At 54.0% G+C, this 27135-nt stretch overlaps 1 protein-coding gene across 2 annotated transcripts in view; it reads left to right on the plus strand.

Annotated features, from left to right (window-relative positions):
• Positions 1-23848, plus strand: part of ITGA11 (integrin subunit alpha 11) — a 59559-nt gene extending 35711 nt beyond the window's left edge. The window contains exons 3-30 of one of the 2 annotated variants that reach the window (XM_084532183.1): positions 340-449; positions 2238-2329; positions 2588-2702; positions 3621-3748; positions 4807-4955; positions 5647-5791; positions 5946-6111; positions 6787-6857; positions 7487-7631; positions 9220-9368; positions 9508-9648; positions 10361-10564; positions 11117-11247; positions 11906-12072; positions 13207-13349; positions 14148-14258; positions 14750-14835; positions 15717-15924; positions 17115-17213; positions 18127-18203; positions 19044-19133; positions 20242-20332; positions 20415-20528; positions 21157-21243; positions 21427-21537; positions 21868-21963; positions 22185-22298; positions 22650-23848. In XM_084532183.1, coding sequence (XP_084388309.1) covers positions 340-449; positions 2238-2329; positions 2588-2702; positions 3621-3748; positions 4807-4955; positions 5647-5791; positions 5946-6111; positions 6787-6857; positions 7487-7631; positions 9220-9368; positions 9508-9648; positions 10361-10564; positions 11117-11247; positions 11906-12072; positions 13207-13349; positions 14148-14258; positions 14750-14835; positions 15717-15924; positions 17115-17213; positions 18127-18203; positions 19044-19133; positions 20242-20332; positions 20415-20528; positions 21157-21243; positions 21427-21537; positions 21868-21963; positions 22185-22298; positions 22650-22721 — 3412 coding nt within the window. In that variant the 3' untranslated portion in view covers positions 22722-23848. The remainder of the gene's footprint in view (positions 1-339; positions 450-2237; positions 2330-2587; positions 2703-3620; positions 3749-4806; positions 4956-5646; positions 5792-5945; positions 6112-6786; positions 6858-7486; positions 7632-9219; positions 9369-9507; positions 9649-10360; positions 10565-11116; positions 11248-11905; positions 12073-13206; positions 13350-14147; positions 14259-14749; positions 14836-15716; positions 15925-17114; positions 17214-18126; positions 18204-19043; positions 19134-20241; positions 20333-20414; positions 20529-21156; positions 21244-21426; positions 21538-21867; positions 21964-22184; positions 22299-22649) is intronic. The other variant, XM_084532184.1, reaches the window with a different exon arrangement.
• Positions 23849-27135: the final 3287 nt, after the last annotated feature.

Here is a 27135-nt window from a genome sequence, read left to right on the forward strand (position 1 = left end):
CCGTGAAAATGCATCGAGAGGAGGGGACAAGGGGGTCCTCTGCTCCTCCCCATGCTGCAGATGGGTTTGCAGACCTCATAACCCCATAACCTGATGGGTTTTGCTTCCAAGCGAGTCATCTGGGGTCGGGGGTTGGAGCTAGGTGATCTTTAAGGTCCCTTCCAACCCAATCCATGCTACGATTCCATGATTCATCTGGCCAGCTTGGAGGGTCCCCTGGGGCTGGTGGGGACCGGGTTTCACCCTGCAAGAGGCAAGAGATGAGAGGGTCGGGACCCCATCCCTGCAGGATCACGCTCTGTTTTCTGAAGGCCACTGACGGGCACCTCTTTCCTGCAGGCTGGTGGTGGGGGCCCCCTACGAGACCAACGGGCAGCAGAAGACGGGAGATGTCTACAAGTGCCCGGTGACCAGTGACAGCCCCAGCAACTGCACCAAGCTCAACCTAGGTACGGGGCACGGGGTGCGGGGGGAGCAGGGCGTTTCTAATGAGCTTCTGCTCATTGTCACGGCTTTATTCTTTAAAATTCGCCTTGGTGTCTTGCCCAGATTGCTCCCAAAAGCATGGGGACCACATTTCAGGAGGATTTTTTAACGAGGTCATTAGCTCAGGTGTTCGTATGACTCCTGGTGCTGGGCTTTAAGCATCAGCAGGGTAAAATGAAGCAAATCAGGCAAGAGTAAAAGAAGTGATTTATTTAAAGGAGCTTAAAATGTTCAGTTTATTCGATCAGGACAGAGTTAGCAGAGTTACCCCACTATCAAACACCTGATAACGTGTCACAGAGTTTGTGGTCCCACTAGGGGATGCTCAGGGAGGCAAGTTTCGCCTCCAGCACCATCCTGCCCAGCTACTGGGGGAACTGGTGCCCAGCTCCACCACCCCCAGGGCCCTTCCATGGCAGGAGGAGAGATCTGGGGGGTCTCACACATCCCCAGCCAGCCCCAAGGAGGGGGAAATGCCTGGCCCTTTGTCAGGGTTCCTCTGTCTCTGTCTGACAGCGAGGCCAAAGGGGACAAAGCCCCACACCCCATGTCAGCGGGGGACGTGGGAGCCAGGGACTTTCCCAGGGTCTCGAGGAGCACTGATGGGGCTCGGGGGCAAAGTCTGGGGAGGTTTCCCGCTGGAGCAGCAGTTCCCACTTTATTTGTCATCATCATTAATCCAAACTCTTCTGGGTTTCTACCAGAGCTGATAAGAGAGGAGGAGCTTTGGCTCATCTGAAGCATTTGATTGATTGGAACCAAATACATCTTTGTTTGAAAGCATTGTGGGTTTGTTGGGCATTTTTTTGTTTTGCTTTGGCTTTTGTTTTGTTTCGTTTTGCGGTGGTGCTTGTTGTTGTTGTTGTTGTTGGGTTTTTTTGTGTTTGATTGGTTGGTTTTTGCTGTGAGAACACCAAGATTTTTCCAGGGAATAAATCTCTTTTGTGTGCAAATTTGAGTCTTGCTAAAAAGCAATCTTTTCCCATTGGAAACCAGTTTCAGATGAAAAGATCAGTTCCGTGAGCACACTCTATTTTATTTTGGTTTTGATTATCTTGTCTTGTTGGCACAATCCCTTGAGGTCACCTGAGTAAAAGCAGGCACAGGGCTTCCCCGTGGGGATGCCAGGTGCCTGTGTGGCCGAGGTGACCATTGTGGCTCTGTCCTGTGCTGCTTGTGCAGAGCAGTTGCAGGAGCCAGAAAGGCTGGCAGGAGCCTCATCCCCATTGTCCCCATCATCCCTGTCACCCCCACGGTCCCCACCTGGCCATCACCGAGGGTTAAGCATCACCAGCCGGGGCGGAGGAAGCTTGGGTGCCCTCACGAAGCTGTGCTGGGGGAACGGATGGTTAGAAAGTGTTTTTGCCAGGGCGAAATGCTATTCCTGTTAACCTAAATAAAGGGTGGCCCCGTGGGCCATTTCTGGTTTCTGGACTGTGACATGGGAAATGAGAGAAAGGCACAAACATAAATCAGCCACTAAGTGTGTGCTGGCCTGACAATAAAGGATGAGATGCTAGAGCTGCTCAGAAGGGTTTCTTTCCTAAGGATTTACTACGTAAGACTCAGTGACTCACAGTCTAATTTCCAGAAGAAATTTCTCTTTGTTGACTGTGGCAAGAGAAAAAAAAAAAAAAAGAACAAAAAAAAAGTCTTATCTTGACAACTGCTGCAAAAACAAAAGGGAAAGCAAAAAAACCCCACGGCACCGAGGCGTGCTGCGCCCCGCTAACCAGCTCCTCTCTCCGAAGGAAGAGTCACGCTGTCCAACGTGTCCGAGAGGAAGGACAACATGCGCCTGGGGCTCAGCCTGGCCACCAACCCCAAGGACAGCAGCTTCCTGGTGAGGGCCGAGGGTCCGTGTAGAGGTGCACGCAGAGAGTGCGCCCTGATGTGCATGTTTGGATGTCTGCATGCGGGCACGTCTTTTTCCAGGTCTTTGCCACCCCTCTCTGCTCTTTCGGGGTTTAGCTCTGCCTGGCGGTGATGCTCCGAGCCCCTGCTCTCCCCACCTCCTCCTGCCCAGCCTCTCGGCATCCAGGCAGTGAAAAAGTGGCATTTTCAGGCCCACCCCTGATGCTTTCTTTTTGTTTTTCCCCAGGCCTGCAGCCCGCTCTGGTCCCACGAGTGCGGCAGCTCCTACTACACCACGGGGATGTGCTCCCGCGTCAACGCCAACTTCAGATTCGCCAAGACCGTGGCCCCGGCTCTGCAGAGTAGGAGAAATTCTTATGTAGCCTCCAGCCCTCACCCTGAGCTCAAAGCTAGCACAAATTTCTGTGCCCTGAGCACTTCGGTACCGTTGAGCAAACAAAGCTCCGTCGGTGCTTGCCAGAAGGCGAGATAGCGGAGGAAATTATTGCAGGGAAGTGATTCAAAGGGGGTCACAAACGCAGACATCTGGTAAACATTTTCCTTCTGACTGACACCCGGGGAAGACAAAAAATACCTTCTTCTCCCCAAAACAGAACAAAAAGCATCCAGAATATTTTATCAGCGCGGCTCGGGAGGAAAAATAGGGGAAGAATTCAGAGCTTGGCCGCACAAAACAAAGAGCTCATTGACTGGATGCTAAATGTTCTGGCCCAAATTTGTAGATCTGGGGACACGATTAGATTTTGAGGCAATAAAATGAGCTTCCTGGCTTTCCCATGGGTGGTAGGAAACTACAGAGGGCTGCCCTGCACCAGCCTCTGCAAGTGCTCCTTCTCCCCATCCTGGCTTGGGGGAGAATTGGGATTTTTGGGTGGCAGAGGCAGAAAAGGCTCGGGAGCACCACACGGCGCTGAGGGGGGAGCAGGGCCTGGATCCTGCCCGCAGGGGGATGCCCTTTGATGTACGTAGCTTATGAGGCAGGATAGAGGCCCAAATCTGAATCAGAGACAGGACCACGGGGCGTTATTCTTAGAAAGTTATCCAGACTTCTCTTGGCAGAGAGGATGCACGTGGCTTCTGTCTGCCCTATTGCAGCGAATATTGGAGTGAAGGGCTTTATGAGCGATTGAAGTAAGATTTCTTTTTTTTTCCCAACAAATCACAAGAGCAAGTACCTGCCTGCGAGGAATGAGGCCATAAATCCCCCCTTCACAAGTGTTGCCAAGGCCGTTCAATAACGCGCCGCGTATTTTTCACAGGGTGCCAGACGTACATGGACATAATCATAGTTCTGGACGGATCAAACAGCATCTATCCTTGGGTTGAAGTTCAGCACTTCCTGATAAACATCTTGAAAAAATTTTACATCGGCCCCGGCCAGATACAAGTAAGCCCGTGCACAGCTCGTGCGTTCCCGTGTCACGTAGATTCCTCCGGCTTTTCTCAAAGTCTCTTTTCTGCCAAAAAGCACCGTAATTTAGCCCTGTGCTTTCTCAAAAGGAACTTCCAACGTATGCGTTGCAAAGCTGAGCCCATGGAAATAATGCTCACATTAATGTCCGTAGATGAGCTACGGGGAGAGCAGCAACCCACACCCCAGCCAGGCATGGGGAGGATGAAATCATATGGAAATATCGGAGAATTGCCCTGCAGTCGTGCGCTTGGTTGCGCAGGGATTGTGCTCAGCTCCATGACAAGCAAAGAAAGGGAGGGCAGATGTGTTCTGGCTGCTCCTGAGTCCTCAGTGTTTTGCACAAATAACCTTGTCCTGTCTTTTTTGGGGCTGCTGTGGGGCCACAACACAGCACGGACGCTTTGTCCTGCACCTGTGTAGCAGGGGGCAACAGCAGGCAGAAAATGGAAAGAAAATTGAGCATTGGTCCCAATCAGTGGTCCCATAGAGGGAAAACTGGAGCAAATCGAGATTTTATGGGTGGCCATGGACAGCCGGGGAGGTCAGATCCCAGTAGCAGCAGGAACACAGTGAGGGATGCTCAGCTGCTGGCTCCGCTAACCTGGAGCAAAACTGGCTGAGAAACTGCCAAGTCCCTGTTCCCAGTGGCTTCCTCTTCCATGGGTGAACACAACTGCAAACACTCTTGGGCCTTGATATTTATTGTCACTGCTAGCCCCAAACGCTGGCAAAATATCATCCAGTTCCTGCTGCGCTTTTCCCTCTTTTATTTTATCCTTTTGCCTGGCCCAATTTTAGGAGGCATCTGTGGCAAACCCCCCTGCAGCAGCTTGTGCACACGCAAATGGATACTCAGTCATGCAACGTCGTGGTGCATTTTTTGGGTCGTGGAGCAGGCACCAGGCCAGCAGCGTGCTGCTGCCCATGGTTCCCAGGCAGCTCACAGCGCCGGGGTGCCCAAAATGCAGACCCGGTGCTCCTGGGAGCAGGAGCCCTCTGTGCTGTTGGTGTGACCTGTCTGTAACCCCTAGGTCGGCGTGGTTCAGTACGGAGAAGACGTGGTCCACGAGTTTCACTTAAATGACTACAGGTCTGTAAAAGACGTGGTGGCGGCTGCCAGTCACATAGAGCAAAGAGGAGGCACAGAAACCAGGACCGCCTATGGGATAGAGTTTGCTCGGTAAAAATCTCTCACGTTCACCCCAACGAGTTTGCAGTGACTGTTTTAATTCCCTTCCCCCCCACCACCACCACGCTCCATCCCTCCTTGCTGTTTGCAAGGCAGGGGCTCAGCATGCTTCTCCAAAAATGCCCAGTCCTCATCTGATGGTTTTCAAGCTGCAGAGGGACCGGGGTTGGGCACAGGAGCAGATCCTGAACGGGTCTCCTCTTTCTGAAAGCACCCAGAGCTCAGCCCCCAGTCCTGCCCTGCAGCTGCCCCGCTCTCCTGCTCACCCAGTGGGTACTGGGGTGCCCAGCACAGCCCCAACCCACAGCTCCATCTCCTCATTTACCCAGGACTAACTCTGTCCCTGCGTATTTTTACCGCAGCCTGACCCATATTCCAGATTTAGTGCATCCTGCTGAGTTAAAGGATGCTCTCTGCAAAAAGCCAGCTCCACTAGAGGAAAAAACCCTTTTACAAAGTCCTAAAGCATTCCCTGAGCATCCCGCACCCCACTGCACCTCCCTGTGTGCCAGCAGCCCCTTAATTCCCCCGCTGTGCTTTGTGACCTGGCCACTGGGGCTCGTGTCCCACCGCAGGGCATGCAGGGCGCTGTGTGACACCTCGGGGACACGGGCGAGCGCGCGGGGGCTGCCACGACCCCGCCGGCGACGCTGAGCAGCCCAGGGCATCTCTTCAATTGCAGCTCGGAAGCGTTTCAGAAAGGTGGCCGGAAAGGGGCAAAGAGAGTAATGATTGTAATCACAGATGGAGAGTCGCACGACAGCCCAGACCTGGAGAAGGTGATCGAGGACAGCGAGAAGGACAACGTCACCCGATACGCGGTGGCGGTGAGTGCTGGGGGTGGGCACCCGAATCACATCCATCCTTACAGCCCCCCAGTCTGCTCCCATCGCGGGGTGCCAGGCACAAAGATTTGGGGTGCTTTGGGGCAGCTTTATCCATCGCGTGGAAACGCCTGACACCTTCCTCTCCCAACCCCAGGTACTGGGTTATTATAACAGAAGAGGGATCAATCCCGAAGCCTTTCTGAATGAGATAAAATTCATAGCGAGCGACCCGGATGACAAGCACTTCTTCAACGTCACCGACGAGGCAGCACTCAAAGACATCGTGGACGCGCTGGGGGAAAGGATTTTTAGCCTGGAAGGTGAGCGGGGCTCCTCCCCTGCCCTCCCCGGGGACACGCTGCTCAGCACCACGCATCCCAGCCAGATTTATTGTGCTGGGTCATTTTGGGAATGGTTTGTGCTGGGGGGGGCAGGAATATGGAGCCTCCAGTTGATTCACACACATTTTGTCTGTTAAAAAGCTTTTTTTCCTTTTTCTTTCCACGCTTGTTTGTCTTTAAAATGACATTTCTCTAAATTTCGTAAGAAAATAGCATATTGGGACAAAGCCTTGAAATAAAAAGTGGAGGGTTTTCACTGAACGTTTGTGTTTGGGGGAATTTGGGTCAAACCAGCCCATAAACTCCCCACCAGTGATCTCAGCCAGCCCAGCACTTCTGTGGAAGAACATTTCACTGGGTGAGGAATTTCAGCCAGTTGCAATAATTAAGTGAGATCCTCTGAATCCGCATGTTTATGAGCTCCTGCAGTCTGCAGCTAGGACACGGGGCAGCACTCCTGCTATTTATTTATTCTGCATTTATTCAGTGGCTCATTAGCAGCACGAGCATGTGTAGTTGGAGGTATTTAGGGGGGGCACGGGCACCTTTGTGCTCCAGCAGGGTGGAGGTGGCCCTGCAGCCCAGCCAGACCCAGGGATCATCTCCTGGAAAGCTTCCCCTTAACGACAGCGTCTTTGTTTGTTTGTATTGAAGGAACCAACAAGAATGAAATCTCCTTTGGACTGGAGATGTCCCAGACGGGCTTCTCATCTCACATCGTGGAAGTAAGAGAGTGACCCCGCTGCTTTGCTCCCGCCTGCGTGTTTGCTGTGGGCGGCTGACCGGTGGAAAACGGGTGGGGAGGGAGTGCAGTGGTTTTTATTTTATTTTATTTTATTTTATTTTATTTTATTTTATTTTATTTTATTTTATTTTATTTTATTTTATTTTATTTTATTTTATTTTATTTTATTTTATTTTTTATTTTATTTTTTTATTTTATTTTTTATTTTATATTTTATTTTATTTTATTTTATTTTATATTATTTTATTTTTTATTTTCTAAGAAGGGGCCTTCCTCCTGCCCCTTCCCGCAAAACCCATGATTTCTGGGAGGGACCATTCACTGTTTTCCCTCCCCGCACCCTGCATCCCTCGGAGGGCACACAGCCCAGGATTAGGGACCCCCGTGAGCATTCCCCCACAAAACCCAGCCCACCGGTTCCTCACCCATTCCAGCTTCTGCACGCATCAGCTTCACCCCTACGGGCGGTGAGGGCAAGAATTGCTTCCAATAGGAGAAAAATAGCACAAAAAGAGGCCCCAAACCCATCCCCAAGGCCACCTGCAGAGCTTTGGCACGGGATTTTTGGTGCTCTGGCTCTGTGCCGACGGCTGCTGTCCCCCCTCCCAGGATGGGATCCTGCTGGGGGCTGTGGGTGCCTACGACTGGAACGGGGCCGTGCTGAAGGAGACCAGCAGCGGGAAGGTGATCCCACTGCGTGAGTCCTACCTCCAGGAGTTCCCCGAGGAGCTGAAGAACCACGGCGCCTACCTGGGTGAGGGAGCCCCGCCGGGCACAATCGCTGGGATGCGGTCGTGGTTGGGTGCTTCATATTTGGGTGCTTAATATTTCGGTGCTTAATATTTGCTTTATATTTGGGCTCTTAATATTTGGGTGCGTAATATTTGGATGCTTAATATTTGGGTACTTAATATTTGCTTAATATTTGGGTGCTTCATAATTGGGTGCTTGATATTTGGTTGCTTAATATTTGCTTAATATTTGGGCTCTTAAAATTTGGGCACTTAATATTTGAGTGCTTAATGTTTGATTAATATTTGGGTTCTTACTATTTGGGTGCTTAATATTTGCTTAATATTTGGGGGCTTAGTATTTGGGGGCTTAAAATTTGGACTCTTAAAATTTGGGCTCTTAATATTTGGGCTCTTAATATTTGAGCTCAATATTTGGCTGCTTAATAATTGCTTTATATTTGGGCTCTTCATATTTGGGTGTTTAATATTTGGGTGCTTAATATTTGGTTAATATTTGGACCTGCCCTGCCCCTGGCACCCGGGGACAGCTTCGTGCCGCACAAACACGACTCAAGTGCAGAAGCAGCTCAGACCCCGTCCAGCCCGGGTCATTCGCAGTGCTTACTGGAACAGTTTAAGAAACACTGATGAAATTTCATGCCCGGGGAGGAAATACCTGCTGTGCTAATCCGTTCCATGTGTGGGAGCCCCGCGGTGAGGATCCCAAGCTGGTTGCAAAACGCAGCCTCTGCCCGGGCTGTGTGCGCCCAGCTGGGCACGGAGCAGGGTTTGGGGGCTGTGGGGTCACCCCCCGGCACGTGGAGGCTCTTCCCCCTGTGGATGGGGACACAAACAACCCCAGGTGCTGTTTTGCTTACTGGAAGCAATGGGAAAGACAGGAATGTTAAGAAAGCCCTGGTGCATCCTGCGGCACGGCAGCCCAGCTCCAGGAGGACCTGGGTGCTTCAGGGCTGATGCTCTGCTTAGAAATCTCCTCCCAGGAGGGGAATATATGGGAAGGCAGAGACTAAGGGACAGTCAGTGCCCAGGGAAAGGGCTCTGTAAGCCCCACCAGCCCCTCTCTTACTCAAAACTCAGCTTGGTGTGACCCTGAGGGATCTGATCCAGCTGTAGTGTTGGCCGTGCTTTGAGTGTCTGATAATTTAAGCAGCATTTAAAACCAGCTGCGAATGTGCAGAAGCCTGGAGCTGCCTGCAAGTCTGAAAAAGGGGATTTTGCAACCCCAGCATTATATTCCTGTGTAAGCCCACCGTGAGCAAGTGCGTGACATGCAGCGCTGCTGGTGCCAGCACAGAAAATAATCCTGCGGGGTCAGAAATTGGGATGGCTGGAGGTCGTTAGCTTGGCATAAGTATTTGTGAGCGATGGTTGGGACGGATGCACAGCTTTTATTGCACCCTGAGTTTTCACACCCAGCATCAGCAAAACCTTCCGTGCGTGATGACAGGGGTTTTACCTGCATCACTGCATCGCTGGCAAAGCCACGTTCAGGGCTGTGCCGGCAGCATGGAGCTGACCCCAGGCAGGCTGTGGGATGGGGGGCGAGCAGGGGGACAGATCCTGCTCACCCCCACACCCGAAATGCAGGTTACACTGTCTCCTCCGTCGTGTCCACCGCGCGCGAGCGGCTCTACGTCGCGGGAGCGCCGCGCTTCAACCACACGGGGAAGGTCATCATCTTCACCATGCACAACAACCGCAACCTCACCATCCACCAGGCACTGAAGGGAGAGCAGGTAACACCAGGGCACGGTGCTCAGAGTGTTTGAGGGGCTCAGCAGCACAACCTGCCCGTGGTCAGGGGTCTCGTGCACCCACGGCTCCAAAGCTCGGGGAAGGAAGGGGTTTGAGCCTTCCTCTCCTGTCTTCCCCAAGATCGGCTCCTACTACGGAAGCGAGATCAACTCCCTGGATGTGAATGGTGATGGTGTCACGGACGTGCTGCTGGTGGGAGCCCCCATGTACTTCAGCGAGGGCAGGGAGAGGGGCAAGGTCTACGTCTACGCCCTGCGAGAGGTACGGGCACACCCAGGCACCACCGTGGGGCTGGGTCCCTGGGGTCCCCTCGCCCACAGCCCCCAGGCGATGTTGTCCCTTTCATGAGCACTTTGAGGCACAGGTGGGACGTATCATACTGGTTTTCCTGCCTGCTGCTTTGCCGCCCTAAAATCCTGGTAAAAAAAAAAAAAATGCAGTTTCTGACCCAAATCTGATGGGCCCTGGGGATTCAGGAGCAGCAAGAAGATGGTGCTCAGAATTCAAGGCTGCGCAGGCTGCCCGGCACAGCAGGGATCCCCATATCTAAAGCAAAAATTTCGTGCAATTATTTATGTTGCTTTAAAAGGAAGGCAAAGCAGCCATCAGCATGGGGCTCACCCACACCTTGGCTGAAGGCTCACCCCATTTCCTTCTCATGCCAACTCAGCACCCCTCTTCCTGGGCTCCTTTTTGTGAGCTCCTGGCTCTCCCCAAGTTTGTGCATGCACCAGGCTTTGCAGAGGAGCAGCAGAGCATCCCCGGAGCTGCCCCCACTGCCAGGGGCACGTTTCCACCCCACAGCACCTCCGTTCATCCCAGCAACCCAGGGGATGAAAGGCTCCATGGATAGGTGTCGGGCTCTTTATTTTATAGGGCTCCAAGGGGTTGCTTCTTGTCTCTTTGCCTTTGGGGGTTTTCCTGGCTTTCCAAGCTTGCTGCTGAGTTATTTTTTCCCCTTTTATCCCCACAGAACCGCTTTGTTTCCAGCGGGGCCCTGGGGGACCTGCAGAGCTACCAGAACTCCCGCTTCGGCTCCTGCATCGCCGCCGTGCCCGACCTCAACCAGGACTCCTACAACGACGTCGTGGTTGGGGCGCCCTTGGAGGACGACCACCAAGGAGCAATATACATCTTCCTCGGCTTCCAGGAGACCGTCCTGAAGAAGTACAAGCAGGTACAGCTCCCGGGGCTTTGGTCGGCCCCATCCTTCACCAACCAAACTCAGCGTGAAGTCGATGTCCGTGGGCGCCAGCGCAGTCGGAGGGTGTTTGGTCAAAGACTTCCACGGGCCAGGAATTAGTGCTCAGTATTTCCTCCTTGCACAGTCACTAGCTAGCTTCTGTTTTGGTGGGCCCGAGGCAAAACAAGTGTACGGTATGGAAAACATGTTAAAAATTAGGGGAAATGCTTAGTGCTCGGTGCAGGGACTTGCCTTGGAGAAAATATTAGAAACACTTGTGAGAAACAGTAAACGTCAGCAGAAATCTTTGGATGGTGTCTCCGAGGGGAAACTGCCCTCAGTCCCAAAATTAAGTTTGGTGTAATTACTGGGGAAGGGGAACCCAGTAACGTGGCAGGGACTGGCACAGCGACCCTCGGTGTGCCCCTGCTCACGTGTGAAGCCCCCTCCATGTGGCTGCGGCTGGAGGCCAGCTTCGCAGGCAGAGGTGCTCCTGATGGAAACCAGGCTGGATTATTTTTTTTTTCCCCTTTTTTGCTTTTTCAGCGGATAGCAGCTGCAGACCTCGGACCAGGCCTGATGTATTTTGGATGCAGCATCCACGGACAGCTGGACATGAACGAAGATGGGCTCGTGGACTTAGCTGTTGGCTCTCTTGGGAACGCCGTGCTGCTCTGGTTAGCTGCGTCTCATTTGGCACTGCCCCTGCCCCAATTTCGTTGCAATTCGCTCACGTTTCCAGGGGAGAAGTAACCTCCCAAAAATCCGACCCGTCTTTCCAGAATAACAACCCCTCTCCAAGCAGGGCCAGGGGATTTCAGATGTAGCAGAGCCCTAGCCGGACATCAGGGTTGTTTTGTGCGCAATTTCCTTGTTAGTTCCCCAGGAGCTTCAAAGCAGTGATTTCATCTGTGATGATTCGCTCAGATTCCCTCACTCCTTATTTAACAAAGCAACTCGGTATTTTCCAATCTGATTGACATTTTTAAGGCCCCTTGAGGCTGTTAGGACGGAGGTAGCTGCCCCAGCAGAGTTGTGCCACCTGCACCCACCCCGGGGCTGGCTTCAGACACGCTGATGTGGGTGCAAGGGGCCGAATCCTGCCCTCAGTGCTGAGCCTCTTCACTGCCATAAGCAGGAGGCCAACGCATGCTGGAGATCTTATTCCTCCAACATTACACAGCTGAGCTGAGGGCAGGTCAGCACCTCGTGGTGGCCTTTGGGAACGGTGTGGAAAGGGCTCCCCTGGAGACGTGGGAGCCTCCCGGGGGCTGCTGAGCCACGCGTGGGTGCCCCGTGCTGCAGCGACCTCCCGGCCCTCGCTCACCCCCCCAGGTCCCGCAGCGTCGTCCAGATCAACGCCAGCATCCGCTTCGAGCCCTCCAAAATCAACATCTTCACCAAGGACTGCAAGCGGAACGGGAAGGATGCCACCTGCATGTCGGCCTTCATCTGCTTCACCGCCGTCTTCCTCTCGGCCCACTTCCAGACAGCCAGCGTGGGTAAGCAGCGGGGCTGCTGGTGCTGCAAAAACCCCAAATCACTCATTACAGGGCTCTCCAGCCCCGAGGGAGATCCCAGCTCGGGGAACCAGCCAGGAGCTTGGTGTGTTTGGGGTGTGCACACCACCAGCAGCCTCAAATCCTTTTTGCTCCTGGCTAGCGTAGCGGGGACCCTGTTCCGCCGCTGCGCCGTGCCAAGGAGCTCCCCAAGGACAAACCCTTGGCAGGGCTCAGCCTCCTCTCACCTCTGTCCCAGGCTTGCCTGGCCATGATGTATGTGACAGCGCTGTTCTCAGCACCTCGCAGCCCCCGGGGCAGGGCAGGAGGGGATGTGGCTGTCCCGCAGACCTCCTCCATCCTTCCACTGCTGCGGGACACATCTGTGGACCAGATGTGCGCCCTGCTGAACGGCTCAGGGGATCTTTACGGCTGGGTTGGCCGGCTCTGCTTTGAAAGCCCCGCACGTAGCCGTGACCCCGCGCCCACCCAGGGGGTGCCCGTGGCTCAGCAGGAGGGGACGAGGGCGGCTCAGCCCCCGGGACCCAGCAGCAATCGCTCTCGCAGGGCGTTCCAGCACGGGAAAAAGCAGGTCACGAGCAGAGCCAAATGTATTCATTTTCACGTGATTTCTACCCAGAAATGCCTCCCTGTGGGCAGTGCTGCTGCCAGCTCTTTGCTTCCCTGCACGTTTTGTGTCATGGTGCTGTGGTGGGTGCAGATTCCTCCTGCTCAGCACCGGCTGGGGACCCTCGGCTGCTGCCCCTGCGCTGCAGGAAGCAAACATCTGCAGCAAAGCCGCGGGGAGAGCACAGCAGTACCTCCAGAAGGGTTACAGGCCAGCACGTGGATATATGAGCCAAATATTTATATATCCTGCACTAATTTTACTCGGTCTTGAAGTTCCTGGTTTGACCTGGAAAGTGGATGCTTATTCCAAAGAAATTTGGGTTAAAGGCAACAGCAGCCAAGTCGAATTTCCCCGCGGCGCGCCCCTGCCCTCCACCCCCAGAGGCATCTCGGCACCAGCAGAGTGGCAGGACTGGAGTGCACAAGAGCCCAATTTTTAACCCCGGGGTTGGTGCACAGGAGATGTGAGGACGGGGAGAGCCCTGAGCCGCCCTGCTCTCGTTGCAGCGCTGCACTACAATGCCACCATCGACGAGCGGCGGTACACGCCGAGGGCTCTCCTGGACGAGAGCGGGGAGCGGCATGCTCACCAGGCACTGGTGCTGCTGGCGGGGCAGGAGCACTGCGACAGGCTCCACTTCCACGTGCTGGTAAGTTGGGACGGGATGGGATGGGACGGGATGGGACGGGATGGGATGGGACAGGAGCCTCTGCTGCGGGGCTGTGTCTGCCCCAGCGAAGCCGCTTTCCTCGCGCAAAGCAGAGATGCAGTGGGGATGCATCAACAGGGTGATGGTGGTGTCGATGGCCTCCCGTGGCTGGAAACAAGCCTGGGCCACGAGCCCGGATTTATTCACGCCGGGTTTGATGTGGTCGGGGGTGGACCAGGGCCACGGAGCTGCAGCACGGGCTGCATCACACCCCAGCTTGCTCCTTGCGCTCCTCTACAAGCCACTAACCATGCACCAGGGACAGCGTGCACTCAGTGCCTGGATCAGACTGGTCCTCCTGCTCCAAAATCAATGAAAATTCATTTTTATTTTCCGTCGGGAGCCATTGCATCCCCGTGCCAGCCCCCGCTGCTCTCATCCTCTGCAGCCCAGACCATCAGGTTCATCTCCCTAGGCGCAGGAGCCAGCAAAACCCTCGGCATGGCTCGTGGGGAACAGCTGATGCACAAACCTGGCCAAAATCAAACATTCCCAGAGAATGATGAGAATTCTTCGGAAGCCAGCGAGGGCTGAGCTGCCAGACTGGCCCGGCCCCAAGCCCCAGCCTGAACTGCCATGAACTTCTGGGAAACTCGGTTCTGGAGCCGGAGCCGGGGATTGAGCTCCAGAAGGAGCTCGGTGCAGAGCAGCCCAGCGCACCTCGTGCGTTAGGGGCAAGGCACGGGGAGAGCTGGGAGAGGTCCTGCCCCTTTCAGCCGTGCTCTCTGCCTGTCCCAGGACACGGCTGACTACGTGAAGCCGGTGACGTTCTCCGTCGACTACGAGCTGGAGCACCCCGAGAGCGGCCCCATGCTGGACGACGGCTGGCCCACCTCGCTCAAGGTCTCGGTACGTGCAAATCCCTCCCCTGGGGGCCTTACCAGGGGCTTTGCAAGGCAGCGGGTGAGGAATCCTTGCTGTCAGCTGGAGCTGAGCAAAATCCACCCAGCAAGGGCAATCCTGCAAAGCTCTTCCAGAGGCTGAGCATCTCCGTTTCTTGTTTCCCTGCCGGGTGGTTTTGCTGTGGGATTTCTTAAGAGGAGCTTAACTGTTGAAGGCTGGGTGCATACCAGGAGTGATTAGTGTCCCGCAGGGGTGCTAGAAGTTGGAGGGGCTCAGGGACTGTAGAGGACACCGGTGTCCAGAGCTGGAGCTGAAAAGCCAATTTGGGGCTAAGCTTGGTCAGTGGGCTTATCTCTGGGGGAACCATCTGCTGCTTTGTCTTGGGGCTGTGACCCCCCGTCCCTCCTGTGATCACAAAATGTCCAGGATCCCCTGCAGCCTGCGGCTCACAGCCAGGGGCACAGAGCATCACCCCGCTGTCTTGTCGTCCCCACCAGGTCCCGTTCTGGAATGGATGCAACGAGGATGAGCACTGCGTCCCTGACCTGGTCCTCGATGCCCGAAGTGATGTGCCCAGTGCCATGTGAGTGGGTTTCACCGAGCATCCTCCCCCCCTGGGCTCCCTAAATCTGGGGCTCTGCAGCCCCAGTGACCACCAGCAGCTGCGACCCGGTCCCTGGGGACAATTCTGCTCCTGCTGCTGGTGGAACAAACTGGTGTCTGGTCAGGGAGCCCACAAAGCTCCTGATATCTGGTGCCGTGGTGATGGGCCCCAAAGACAAATCAGTAAATAACAGGGGACAAAATGCGAGGCTGGCGTTACCCACCTGGCAGTCGCAGGCTTGACTCACGCAGCAGAAGTAATTACACGCTGTGTCTGATCCCTTAAGGAGCTTTTAAAGGTCATCCCTCAGGAGCACAGGAGCCCGAACCCCTGCTCAGAGCTGGTACGATGGTGATTTCTGCTGAGAAAATCACTTTTGGGGTTACTTGTTGGAATAGACACGTTCCCTCAGAACGGCGCCCTGGCTGCTCTGCTCTTAAAGGGAGGAGGCAGCCCTGATGTGAAACCTTTTATAATTTCCTTTCCCCATATTTTTTATAAAGAAAATTAAGGCCCAAGCACTCACCAAGTCTGCAAAATCACTCCGTGTTCTGCCTCTGCAGTCTGTTGGTGAACTTCCCTGGACGGCGACCTCAGCCTGGCCGGAGCTAAACGCCGTCCTCACCCTTTGTCGGTGGCATCAGATCTATTTTATTTTTACTCCTCGGCTGCATTACGGGTGGATAACTGGGTCCCAGACAGCCGGACACCATTATTCAAAAAATCAGAAGGAAAATAGCGTTCCTCTCTGGTCCACATGAGGAAGCCGTGATTCCTAAACCCCCCCGGGCAGGGGCAGGGTCCAAGGGGCAGGGTCCGTGCCCGAGTCCCGTGGGATTCACGGCCACCTCCTCCCACAGGGAGTACTGCAGGAGGGCTCTGCGCAGGGCTGCGCCCGCCTGCTCCTCCTTCAGCCTCTCCTTCGACGCCTCCGTCTTCGTCATCGAGAGCACCAGGAGGAGGGTGGCCGTGGAGGCGACGCTGGAGAACCGCGGCGAGAACGCCTACAGCACCGTGCTCAACATCTCCTTCTCCAGGAACCTCCAGTTCGCCAGCCTCATCCCCAAGGTGCCGCACCGGGGTTGTGTGGGGAGCCCCTGCCCGGCTGGGGAGCCCAAAACCAGAGCCCAAAATTTCTCTGCCCCTCGTAAATTTGGCATGCGTACGGGCTTGGCTCCTGAGCGTCCGTGGCCTCTTTATTTTGGAAACAGAGAAACGTTTTCATCTTCCGAGCCTGAACTAAGGTCGGATGCAGATGAACCGATTTTCCCCTCTTTATTTTCCTACTCCAACGGTTTAAAAATACTCGCTGCACGTGGCCAAGTTCCCGTCAGGGCTGCATTGCTGCCGCTGAGGTCCACCTCCTGCACACAGGGGCCAGTAGCCACATGGCCAGCGCTGCTCCGTGCCACAGGCACCCTGCCTGGGCACCGCTCCTGCCCCTCGTCCACCCAGCCCTATGCAAAACCCTCTCTCAGCAAGGTCTGGGAAAGCTGCTGATGGTGCTGAGCCCCCTCTGGTCCCCCCCCCCAGTGACTTCATACCCTCCAGCGGGTGGCGTGGCCCACGGTTTGTTTTCCTAAGCCCTGTGCCAACAGAAAATTGTGGGGCACGCCGCCCGCAGAGCAAGAGGAGTGCGTTTGGTGATGGGTTCCTCCCAATTAACAGAGGAAGAAAAGCCCACGGTGCTAGGTAACAGGGAGAGCAACGCAGCAAGTGGTTACAGAAAACATTTTCATCTGGTTGCAGAAGCCTCGTGCTGCCATCAAGCAGCTCGCCAAGCAGAGGGAACCGGTCGGGAGCAATGGGCAAAAGCTCCCAAGCCCCGCTGGCGAGCTGGAGGGTGTTCCAGCAGCAGGCACCCAATTATTGAGACGAGCTAATTAATTATTACCCCTTAGCCAGTGGCCCTGCAGAATAACATCTGTAGTTACCTCATGCTTCCCTGTGAGCCGTGATCACAGACAAATCGTCTTCCTGACCACGGTGCCAAGAATAATCAGATTTATTCGTTCATCTCCGTAGCTGAATTTTGGCAGAGGATTTAACTGGGGAAGCTGGAAGGTGCGGGTTAGAGGTGCTGCTCTCCAAGAATGGCCCTGCCAGCCTGCAGGGAGGCTTTTGCTTGCTTGTTTGTGTTCCTTGAAAGTTACTGCCCCTCTCCCGAGGCACATTGGCTGGCTTTGTGACGTGTGTGGCTGTGGGGCTGGTGCCCGTGGCCAAACCCCATGTCATGAACGCCCCGCATCCCGTTTCAGGATGACACGGACATCAACATCGACTGCATGAGCGACGAGAAGCACCCCAACAAGCGAGTCTGCAACGTGAGCTACCCCTTCTTCCGAGCGAAAGCCAAGGTAAGGCAGTTCCCCCGAAAACAGCTTCGCTTTGGGAGCCCCAGGTGTGCAGGGTGAGGGGGTTGCCACTTCATTTTCACAAGCAGGACCCAAATTTTCCACTCTGCCTTTCCACTGCGCCTTTTCCTGACTCGGATTAACAAACACAAAGCCACCACGCTCCCCATGAGATGCCACCTGCCCTCCCCACGTGCCTGCAGGCATCCGACCGAGCCCCTCGTGATGAAATCTTTCCAACCACCACGTCCGGCCAGAGCCTTCGCCTGTCAGGAGCTCAAAAATGACAGACGAGCTCCAGGCACCTCTCTGGGCTTTAAAGCTCCCAAAAAAATAAAATAAAAAAAAATAAAGCCCTCTTGGATGCCTGTGGCCATGTGCGAGGAGGGAGCAGCCCGACTCCCCATGACCTACGGGGGCTGGGAATGCATCTGCGTGGCATCAGGTAGGCCAGGTCCTGCCAAGACAAAGACAAGCTGGAAATGGAAATTTGGCCGGCCAGCAGCAGGAGCGCTAATATTATAATCAGCTGTGCCGTCCCAGACAGTTTGAGGTCATTGCCACGGCTCGCGCAGATGTGACATTTATCACATTTTATTGTTGTTGGCCCCCGTCCCCCGCCAGCGGACCCCGTGCTGCAGATGTGCGGTGCCGGCCCCTCGCTGCCGGTCCCCCGGAGATTTCCCTCTTTTAAGGGGATGCTTTTTTTTTTTTTTTTTTTTTTTTGTTCTCCAGCCTCAGAGCAAAAAATGCAGCACGGCGTAGGCAGAGAGCAAATCCTGCAAATCCCCGGCACGGCCTCACTTCCCACAGGGAAGGCAAGGCTCTGCCCAAAGCCCAGCAGCACTCCCCCGGCTGGCACTTGGGGGTTTTTTCCCCCTTAATATTTTCTCCCCTCTGTTTCCAACCCCCGCAGGTAGCTTTTCGCCTGGATTTTGAATTCAGCAAGGCAATTTTCCTGCAGAGCATGGAGATCTACCTGACTGCCAACAGGTTCACGCTTGCTTCTTCCCTCTGCTGCCTTCGCACGGGTCTGCAATGTCAGCGGGACATCACCTGCCCTGATCCTGCCACATTTCCCACTGCAGCCAAGCTGCTGCTGCCTTCCCCCCCTCTCCATTTGCAGCTGGAGCTGTTTTGCTGGGGGGGGCCAGACCCTGCGGTGCTTTGCTTGGTGCTGGGCTTGCTGCTTCCATAGCTGTAGGTGGTGCTGGAGGCATCCAGAAACCCTCCTCGGGGAGTAACCGCATGGAAACCCAATTTCTATAGGTTATTGCAGAGCCCTGCGTTTTTATTTTAGGCTATTTTTATTTACCTAGAGATTATAACCCTCATTTTCCCCTGTGTGGGAGGCCCGGGCAGTGGCTGCCAGGTCCTGCGCTGAGCACAAAGGGTCTCTGGCCACCGCTGCTCCCCGCAGCCACTCGCTCAGCTGCAAATATTCCCAGGAAAAACCTCTCCTAGCAGCCTCGCCAAACCCTCCTCGCTCACTCGCCCCGCGCAGGTAAATTTTTCTGACAGCCAAGTGAAACCTCGTTAGGGTTTGTTTCTCGTTTCCATCAATCACCGCGGCAGAGAGCAGCCAAGGGTTTTCTCTGCCGGGGCTGGTGCGCGCGGGACCGCTTTGCTGCTGCTGCTGCTGCGTGTGAAACCTTCCTCCAAAAGCTTGGCTTTTATGGCCTTGGGCTCATAAAAAGGAGTAAGATTGCTTCTCTTTGAGCCTTTTGCCATAAAGCAGAAGTTGAGCCCTTCCCCATGTGCTTCCTGCAACCCCCCCAAAAAAAAAAATAACCCCCCGGGAGGTGCTCACCCTGTGCTCTGCTGATGTTTCAGTGACAGTGAGGAAAAGGAGAGCACCAAGGAGGACAATGTCGCCCACCTCAATTTCCACCTCAAGTACGAAGCCGACCTGCTCTTCACCAGGTGAGGGGTGGACAGGGCTTAGGGGGGGTGAAGGAAGCACAAAATTGGGGGCAAAAAAAGAAAAACCGACAGCCAGAAGCAGGGAGGTGCCGTGCGCGCTTCACGGCACTTAGACACAGGGGTGTTATTAAATAAGGTGTGAGTGCGATTTCTTTTTAAGGGGGAAAATCGACTTTTTGTAGGTATTAATGTTCATAACATGTGTTAGCAGCCCGTGCCGGGGCTGTAAAGCTGTGTCTGGGCCGGTAGCCACGCCACTTAAAATCACCTCACCAAAAGGACGCAGGGAGGGTGCGCATGGAAGGGGTTTGGGCATCGGCATCAACTAGAGCAGTGTCTGTCCGCTGTCCAGAGCAAGAAGGGAGCTCAGGCACAGACGATAATTTATTAACCCGATTACAAGGAAAAAAACGGGCCCAAGCAGCACATTCCCTGGCACTGCTCGCCGTAATTCTTAGCAGGTTTTGGAGACCTTCAGCCACTCTTTTTTTATGCGCGAGGCAGCGGGGCACAGAAAATAAAGGCACTTCACTCCATAAATTTTCCATGGGGGGAGGGATTCTCAATTTAATAAATGCCAAAATCACCTTTATGGGAGAAGGGAGAACTTGGAGGAAAGGTAATAGCACAAAAGCCTCAAGTTTGGGCATCCTGGAGAGGAAAAGGGGGAATCGTTTCAAGGAGCCCTGGGGCCCTGTGCCGGGGCAGCTCGCCCATCGGGTGCTCCTGGCTCCTCTCCCTGCTCTCCAGCCTCCAGATATAAATGTGATTTGCCTCCTCTGATTTATGTGAGATTCAAAGCACCGAGCAGGGCCTTGGATGTCTCCGTTATAATAAAAAAAAATCTACAAAGAAGGGGAAAATTCTGCAGAAGAGCATGAAAATCCTCTGTCCTTTTTATGTGAGGCAGAGGCAGGCGATGGTTTCCAGCCCAGAAGCAGACAGACAGACCCAAGGTCCTCTCCTTGGGGCACTGGCTCTGGGTGGTTTTGGTGGTTTTCAGCTGTTTATCGAGGTGCTGGAGGTGCTGGGGGTGGTGTAAAGGGGCTTCTTCATGCTCTGCTTGCTCCGAGCCCCCATCACGACTTCTCCTCCTCGGTCACGACAGGGCGTCCAGCCTGGACTACTACGAAATCAAATCCAACAGCTCCCTGGAGAGATACGACAGCATTGGCCCCCCCTTCCACTGCACCTTCAAGGTAAAGCAGGGCGATGTCCCGGCCTGGGACATGGTCACCCTGCCCGTCCCCTGTCCCCCATCCCCGTCCTTTGTCCTCGCAGCTGCAGAACCTGGGCTTCTTCCCCGTGGAGGGGGTGACCATCAAGCTCACCGTCCCCATGGCCACCAGGGCGGGCAACCGCCTCCTGCTCCTGACCGAATTCGTGGTGGACCAGGTAGGAAGGGGGGGTTTCGGCCTCCAAAAATCCAGGTGGGAGGTGCCCCATTCTCTGTAAGCTCCCTTCCCGTGCTCGCAGCGGCGCGGACGCCCCTATTAAAGTCTTGGCTCGTGCCCTGAGCTTCTCCACTCTGCGTTCACTTGGCTGGAGACGTGGAAAATGGCAGCAGCCAACGGGTTTGGTCCAAGTAGCTCTCCCTGCTGGACCTCCCTCCGGTATGGAATGAATTCGTGAGGGTCTTGAAGGAGCCGGCTGTGCCTGGGGCGCACCGGGGGCTTGAGCGGCTGCAGAAGCAGCGACAGAGCTCGGAGCAGACCCCGAGGAGGAGAGCTGTGTGAGGGACGGGCATCGAGGGCAGCTCAGGCTCCTTTGGGGTATTTTGTGTGCTCCAGTGAGAGCAGCACCGCAGCCTGATGAGAGCAGCTGGGAGAGCCCCATGTGGTGCCCCACACCGTGGTCACCCCCATGTCCCCCCTGCGGGGCTGCAGTGCAGCGATGAGATCCCCAAACATCAGCAAAGCCCCCCGGGAGGTCCGGGTCCCCCCCATCCCACCAGGATGGGTATGGGACACGGGGAGGTGGCACCAGCGTGTCCCTGTCCCCATCCCTGCCTGCTCCTCCCCAGGAGAACACAACCTGCAACGTTTGGGGGAACACCACCGACTACCGCAGCACGCCCACCGAGGAGGACCTGTCCCGCACCCCGCTCCTGGTACGTGTCCCCATGGGCTGATCCCAGCCCCGTGCTGAGCCCTGCCTCCCCAAACCACAGAGAAACCCCATGGAAGGGGTGCCCCACGGGTTGTCCCCTTCTTGGTGGCACAGCGGGGACGCGGGGACGGCACGGAGCCCGCAGGGGTGCTGCTCCAACCCTCACCACCTTCCCCCCTTGCAGAACCACAGCAACTCCGACGTCGTTTCCATCGACTGCAATGTGAAACTAGCCCCCAACGAGGAGATGAACTTGCACTTGCGTGGCAATCTGTGGATGAAGTCACTGAAAGCAGTAAGTCCTCCCAGAGCAGACGCGTGGCTTTTGAGAAATACACCCGAGGAGCCCTCACTTGGTGCAAACATGTTTGTTTTTATTTTCTCCTGCAATTGTTCTCCCTCCCAGGAAGTCTGGGTATGTGTGGGGTGACTTCTTTCAAACCTTATTTATTCCAACACAGGGAATTTAATCCCGAGCAATCCTTCTTGCTGCAATTAACCACCCTCACTCGCTGACCTGCACGATCAACTGGGGCAAAGCCATGGGGGCAGCAGGGGGCACCCAGCCGGGGTTGCTGGGCCCTGTGCCACGCCTGGTGTTCAGCTCCAGCCTCTCTTTGTGCAGCTGAAGTTCAAGTCACTGAAGCTCACCACGAACGCCGCCCTCCAGCGACGCTTCGGGAGCCCCTTCGTCTTCCGCGAGGAGGACCCCAGCCGCCAGGTGAGCCAGGACCAGCTCCCAGGCTGGGAAACCCAAAAAAAACGTGGGGCAGGACGGTGCCATGAAGCCCCAGCAGCTCTGGGGAGGCTGCAGCACCGAGCCCTGACCCCACAGGGCAAAGCCCCGAGGATGGCAGAAGGGCTGGAGCTGGGCACCAGCAGCTCCCCAAAACTTCGAGCACCCTCAGCATCCCCACCATCACGTTTCTGTGCTCTTTGCAGATAACATTTGAAATCTCCAAGCCGGAGGAGTCACAGATCCCCATCTGGATCATCCTGGGGAGCACGTTAGGGGGGCTCCTGCTCCTGGCGCTGCTCGTGCTCGCGCTCTGGAAGGTGAGCAGCCCCTTGGGCCATCTATTTTGGGTGGCTGCAGCTCGGCAGAACCCCCATCTGTGGTGTCCCACGCTGGAGGGACCCCTTGCCCCCAGCTCCACACCCACAGCCCCCCAGCACCACCTCGTCCTCCTCTCATGGGGGACCTGGCAAGAAAACAGCTTTGGACCCTCCAGTCCCAGCTCCGGGGATGCTCCATTGGGCATCAAAACCTTCTCCAGCCTCTTTCCACCTCCCCTGTATTTATATCTGGGGTCTGAACTGCCTGACAACACCCCTTGAAAAGCAAGGCACCCCCACACAGCCAGCTGAAGTAACAGCGGGGTTTTCTCTTCTCTCTGATCCCTACAGCTCGGATTTTTTAAAAGCAGCAGCCGCAGGAGAGAGGCGGAGGAGGAGCAGAGCGCCAAGGTGCTGGAGTGATGCTCCCGGCGGGGCCGGGGGGCTCGGCCCCCTCTCGCCGCCCTCCTTGGCGCTCGCTGCTCACCGGGAGATGCTCGTCTCGATGCCGAGGGACTTGGGGGCTGAGAGACGAGACGAGAACGCACCCCTTTGTGTGAAATCGCCTAAACAGGTCCAAAACAGACAAACACCAAAAAAGAAAAAAAAAAAAAAAAAGACCAATGACACCAAAAAAAAAAAAAAAAAGCATGCCAAAAAAAAAAAAAGCAAGAAGCAGACAAACCCAGCCCCTGTTTGGTGGCCCTATGCCATGGGTTCAAACTGCTTTTAGGACAGCCCTGCCCTAGCAGGGCTGGCAGTGGTGCAGAAGGGACGGGGCAAGTGCGCACCCCATAACCCGGGGTGAACCAGGTGCAGCATCCCCAGGGGAACAATCTTTAGCAATTTCCATTTTTTCATGATTTTTTTTTTTAATTTCCATAGTGGGGCTGTGTCAAACCCCAGGGCTCCCCTGCCCCAAGGAAGGGGAATCTCTCGGCTGGGTTGAAAAAGAGCAAACTTGGGTGGAAATAATGAATCCGTCCCGAGGGGCTGCGGGGTCTGGGGGGCTCCCACAGGGCACAGCGAAGCTGCAGCTCTCGGACTGCTCAGCTACATGAAGCAATCAGCTGGAGGTTTTAATTTGCCTTCTTGATGCACTGAATACGAATAATAGCAAATTAAAGCACCTTAACGCATATCTCCAGCGTCCAGCTGTACATACTTATTCTAGAAATATTTGCCTGTTTAAGCAAAGGAGGAAAAAAAAAATCAAGAAATCTTTTCAAAAATCTTTTTTAAAAAATCCAAAAAAAAAAAAAAAATGTTCAAAGTGTTTTCTACAAACTGAGCAGTTTCGAAGAGCTTGCGTCCAGCAAGGGTCCGCACGTGTACTATAAGTGTATATATTTGGTGTCACGCCAAGCCAGATGGTCAGTGCTGTTCGACAAAAATCTTTCTTTTTGCATAACAGAATTATTTATGCTAATATTAATTTTATGAAGGAGAAGAAAGCATATGTCCACCTGATGTGTAATGAATGAAGTGTGTTAAATACTGTCCTAGTATTTTTTAAGGATTAAAAATACGGTATTTTAAAAAAAAACAAAGAGCCTCTGCTCCCGTTCTCTGCTACCCCAATGCACTCGGGGCGTTGCTCCTGCCCCTGGGATGAGGACCACGGGGCTGAGGTTTGCCACTGATTTATTATGGGCTGCAAGGGGTTTGCAGCCTTCTTTTAAAGGGATGCTGTCAGGTGGGACATGTGGCCAGGGGATGCGGGTTTGGGGCCAGCGTGCTGCAGAATCAGCCCCACTGATGCTATAAAATGGGGAGGGATCAGGTTTTCACTGCTGGCATCCTCACCTGGGGTGGAAATCCTAAATGTCACAGCTGCTGGCTGTCCCTGGGACCGGCTGGGGTGCAGGGCTGCCCCGGAGAGCCAAAATCTGGTGTGGTGCTGGCACCCGCTGCCGTCATCAAAGTGCTTGAATTTTGCAGCTTAATTTTTCTCCTTTCTTAGGATCCCCCAGTTTTCCTACTGAAATCAGTCTAGAGCTTGATTCCTGGGGAAAAAGTCTCACTGCTTTTCAAGGCTTTGCCCAGAAGCATCCCAGACCTTGGTGCCGTGAAAATAGCAGCCACGTTAATTACAATGCAGTCTGAAAACAACAACAACAACAAAAAAATAGCTCAAGATCAGCAATGGCAGGGCCGTATCTTTCAGCAGGCAATGGGCAAGGAAAGCTCCCATGAGAGAAACCCAAGTTCATGGCACCCATGGGTGCTCTGTGACAGGATGGGCGCTGAATTGGGGGTTTTATTCCAGGGTGTGTGGCTGATGTGCAAGCTGTGTGTTTGTGCACAGGGTGTGCAAATGTGCTTAGCTATTTCCCTTGACTTTGTCAACACTGAACTATAACGTTAAGCTTCATCCACACAGCTCAGAGCAGCTATTCCTGGGTTGTTTTCAAGATGTCTTACACCAGGGTGGCTCTGCAATGCCACAAAATAAGCGTGGCAGCAGCAGGGATTTCCTCCCAGGGCTGGAAAAAGCAGGGCCCAGCCCATGCCCTGCCCACGGTCTCGCTGCCCCGCACACGGCCACCCAGCAGCAAGGGCGAGTGTGTGGGGTGGCTCTGGGGAGGGAGGGGGTTTACGTATACATGGGGGGCACACACACGTACAGAAATACACAGACACCCCTTGGGATCTCCTGATCACAGGAGAGAATGTGCATCACTGAGGGGTGAAGGGGGGGAGAGAGAGAGAGTGTATCTGAAGTCTGAGTGTATTTTATATACATATATATGTATATATATAAATAAAGCTGTGGGATAGACACACATAGATACACACACCCACATCATCTCCAATACAGAACACAGCCTCCCCCGTGAATAAGACTGCCCGGAGCTGAAAGCTGTGGAAAATAGAGAGATCTAGATATAGCAGTACATGTAGCTATAGATAGCTATAGCTACAGAAGATACAGCTATAGATATTCATATAGATAGATACAGACAGATAGAGATAAACTGATATAGATACGTGTATATATATGTGTACTATTATATAATACAATGTATGTGTGTACATACATGTATGCATACTGACATATAATGTGTGTCTATACAAATATGTACATACATAATGTATATACTTCTCTGTGTGTATATATAGTATGTGTTTGTAGAGCTCTACATATGCATATATATATGCCTGTGTGTATGTACATATACCTGTGTGTGTGTTTGTGTGTGCACATGTATGTGTAAATAGGAATAGGACCATGTGTATATGGGGGTGTATTTGAATGTATGTGTGCACACGCAGCTAAATATACGTATTTTTATGTGTATGTATATATGTATCTATACACATATATACATCTATAGGGTGTGTGTATATAAAAATAGGTCTGTAATGTGTGCATCTACATGTGTATACACAGAGGTGTGTCTGTATGTGCCTGTGACTCTGCCTGTATGTGTGCACCCCCCCTTACACATCCACACATTTACACCCCCGTTGCCCCCTGCCCAGCAGCCGATGCCCCTGGGCCTCACTGTGCACCGCCTGCCCGCGGCGAGAACAAAGTCCCCATGCAGGCCCAAAATGAGGCATTTTGGTAAAATTTGTGCACCCATTTACACCACTGGGGTCTGTCACCGCGCCTCAGGCAGCGCAGGATGGCAGACAAGCTGCTCTATGCAGTTACCTTGGGTCACCAAGTGTTTCCCCACCCCGTGGCACCTGGGGAAGGCATAATAAAATGAAATGAGCCCTGCTAAGCCCGCTGGAAAGAAACACGTCACCTCTTTCTCTTCAGTAACCTCCTTAGCTCTGCAAACTGGCACAGCCCGAGGCAGGGCCTGGTCCTGCACCTCCCTCCCTCAGCAAGAATTTGGGCCGGGTGTGGGGAAGGCCTGGCCCCATGTGGTGTCCCTGCAGCACTGGGGCTGAGACACAGACCCTGCTGACCCCAAAACCTGGGGCTCTCCTTTTGGGGAAAAAAATTAAAAGTGAGGCACCCACCCAGCCATCGCTGCCGGAGGAGACAGCATGCGGCTCCTTTTTCCTGTGCGTCTCACACAGAGCTTTTTAAAGAGCTTTAAATAACTCCCACAAAGACAGCAAGGGCACTTTTTCAGCTTTTAATGCTCAATAAAAGCGATTTCCAGACCAAGGAGTGGGAAGGTCCCAGGCTGGGGGAGCAGGGCCGGGCTGTGCCGCACCCCGAGGCGTGCACGAAATCTTTGACGCCACGCAGCCTCCTGCCTAGCACAGGGACTCAGGCTCTTCCCCTCCCCATAACATGCTTTCCAACCCCCTGAAAAGCTTTATCACTGCTCCTGGTAACAGCACACTCTCTCTTCAGGTCTTCACATACTGAAATCATCCCAGGAACAGCACGAACAAAGCAGAACCTCTGAAAATATCCTGCAACGCAGCCCAGGCAGGAAAGGATCAGACCAAAGCTACGGGAAGGGAGGAAGAAGCAGCCTGTCCACAAGATTGTTTGGTGTAACTTGTTCTTTTTCTTATTAAAAAGCAGAGCTGTGGGAGGAGCAGCTTCCTCGACCTTACTGTTACCTATTGACATTCAGCATGCGTGCTTGTTCCAGGAGCGGTTTTACACAGGTATTTCACAAGAACACAACACTGAGATTATTCCATGTCAGAAACAGGTCCTGAGAAAAACAGTGCAAGGAAATACTGTCTTAATCAACAGCACAGCAACTCATGGTGGTTTCCAGTAGAGCAACCCAGACCATTTTGTTACACAGCAAGCAGCATCAGGTCCTAAAAGCTTTCAGCCCTCTCCTCACCTCCCACCCCCTTTCCCAGGTCAAATCCATTCAAGGACCATGGGCTCTCATTTTATCTGTATGCA

The sequence above is a fragment of the Aythya ferina genome (genome assembly GCF_964211825.1).
Source record: "Aythya ferina genome assembly, chromosome: 11".
Lineage (NCBI taxonomy): Eukaryota > Metazoa > Chordata > Aves > Anseriformes > Anatidae > Aythya > Aythya ferina.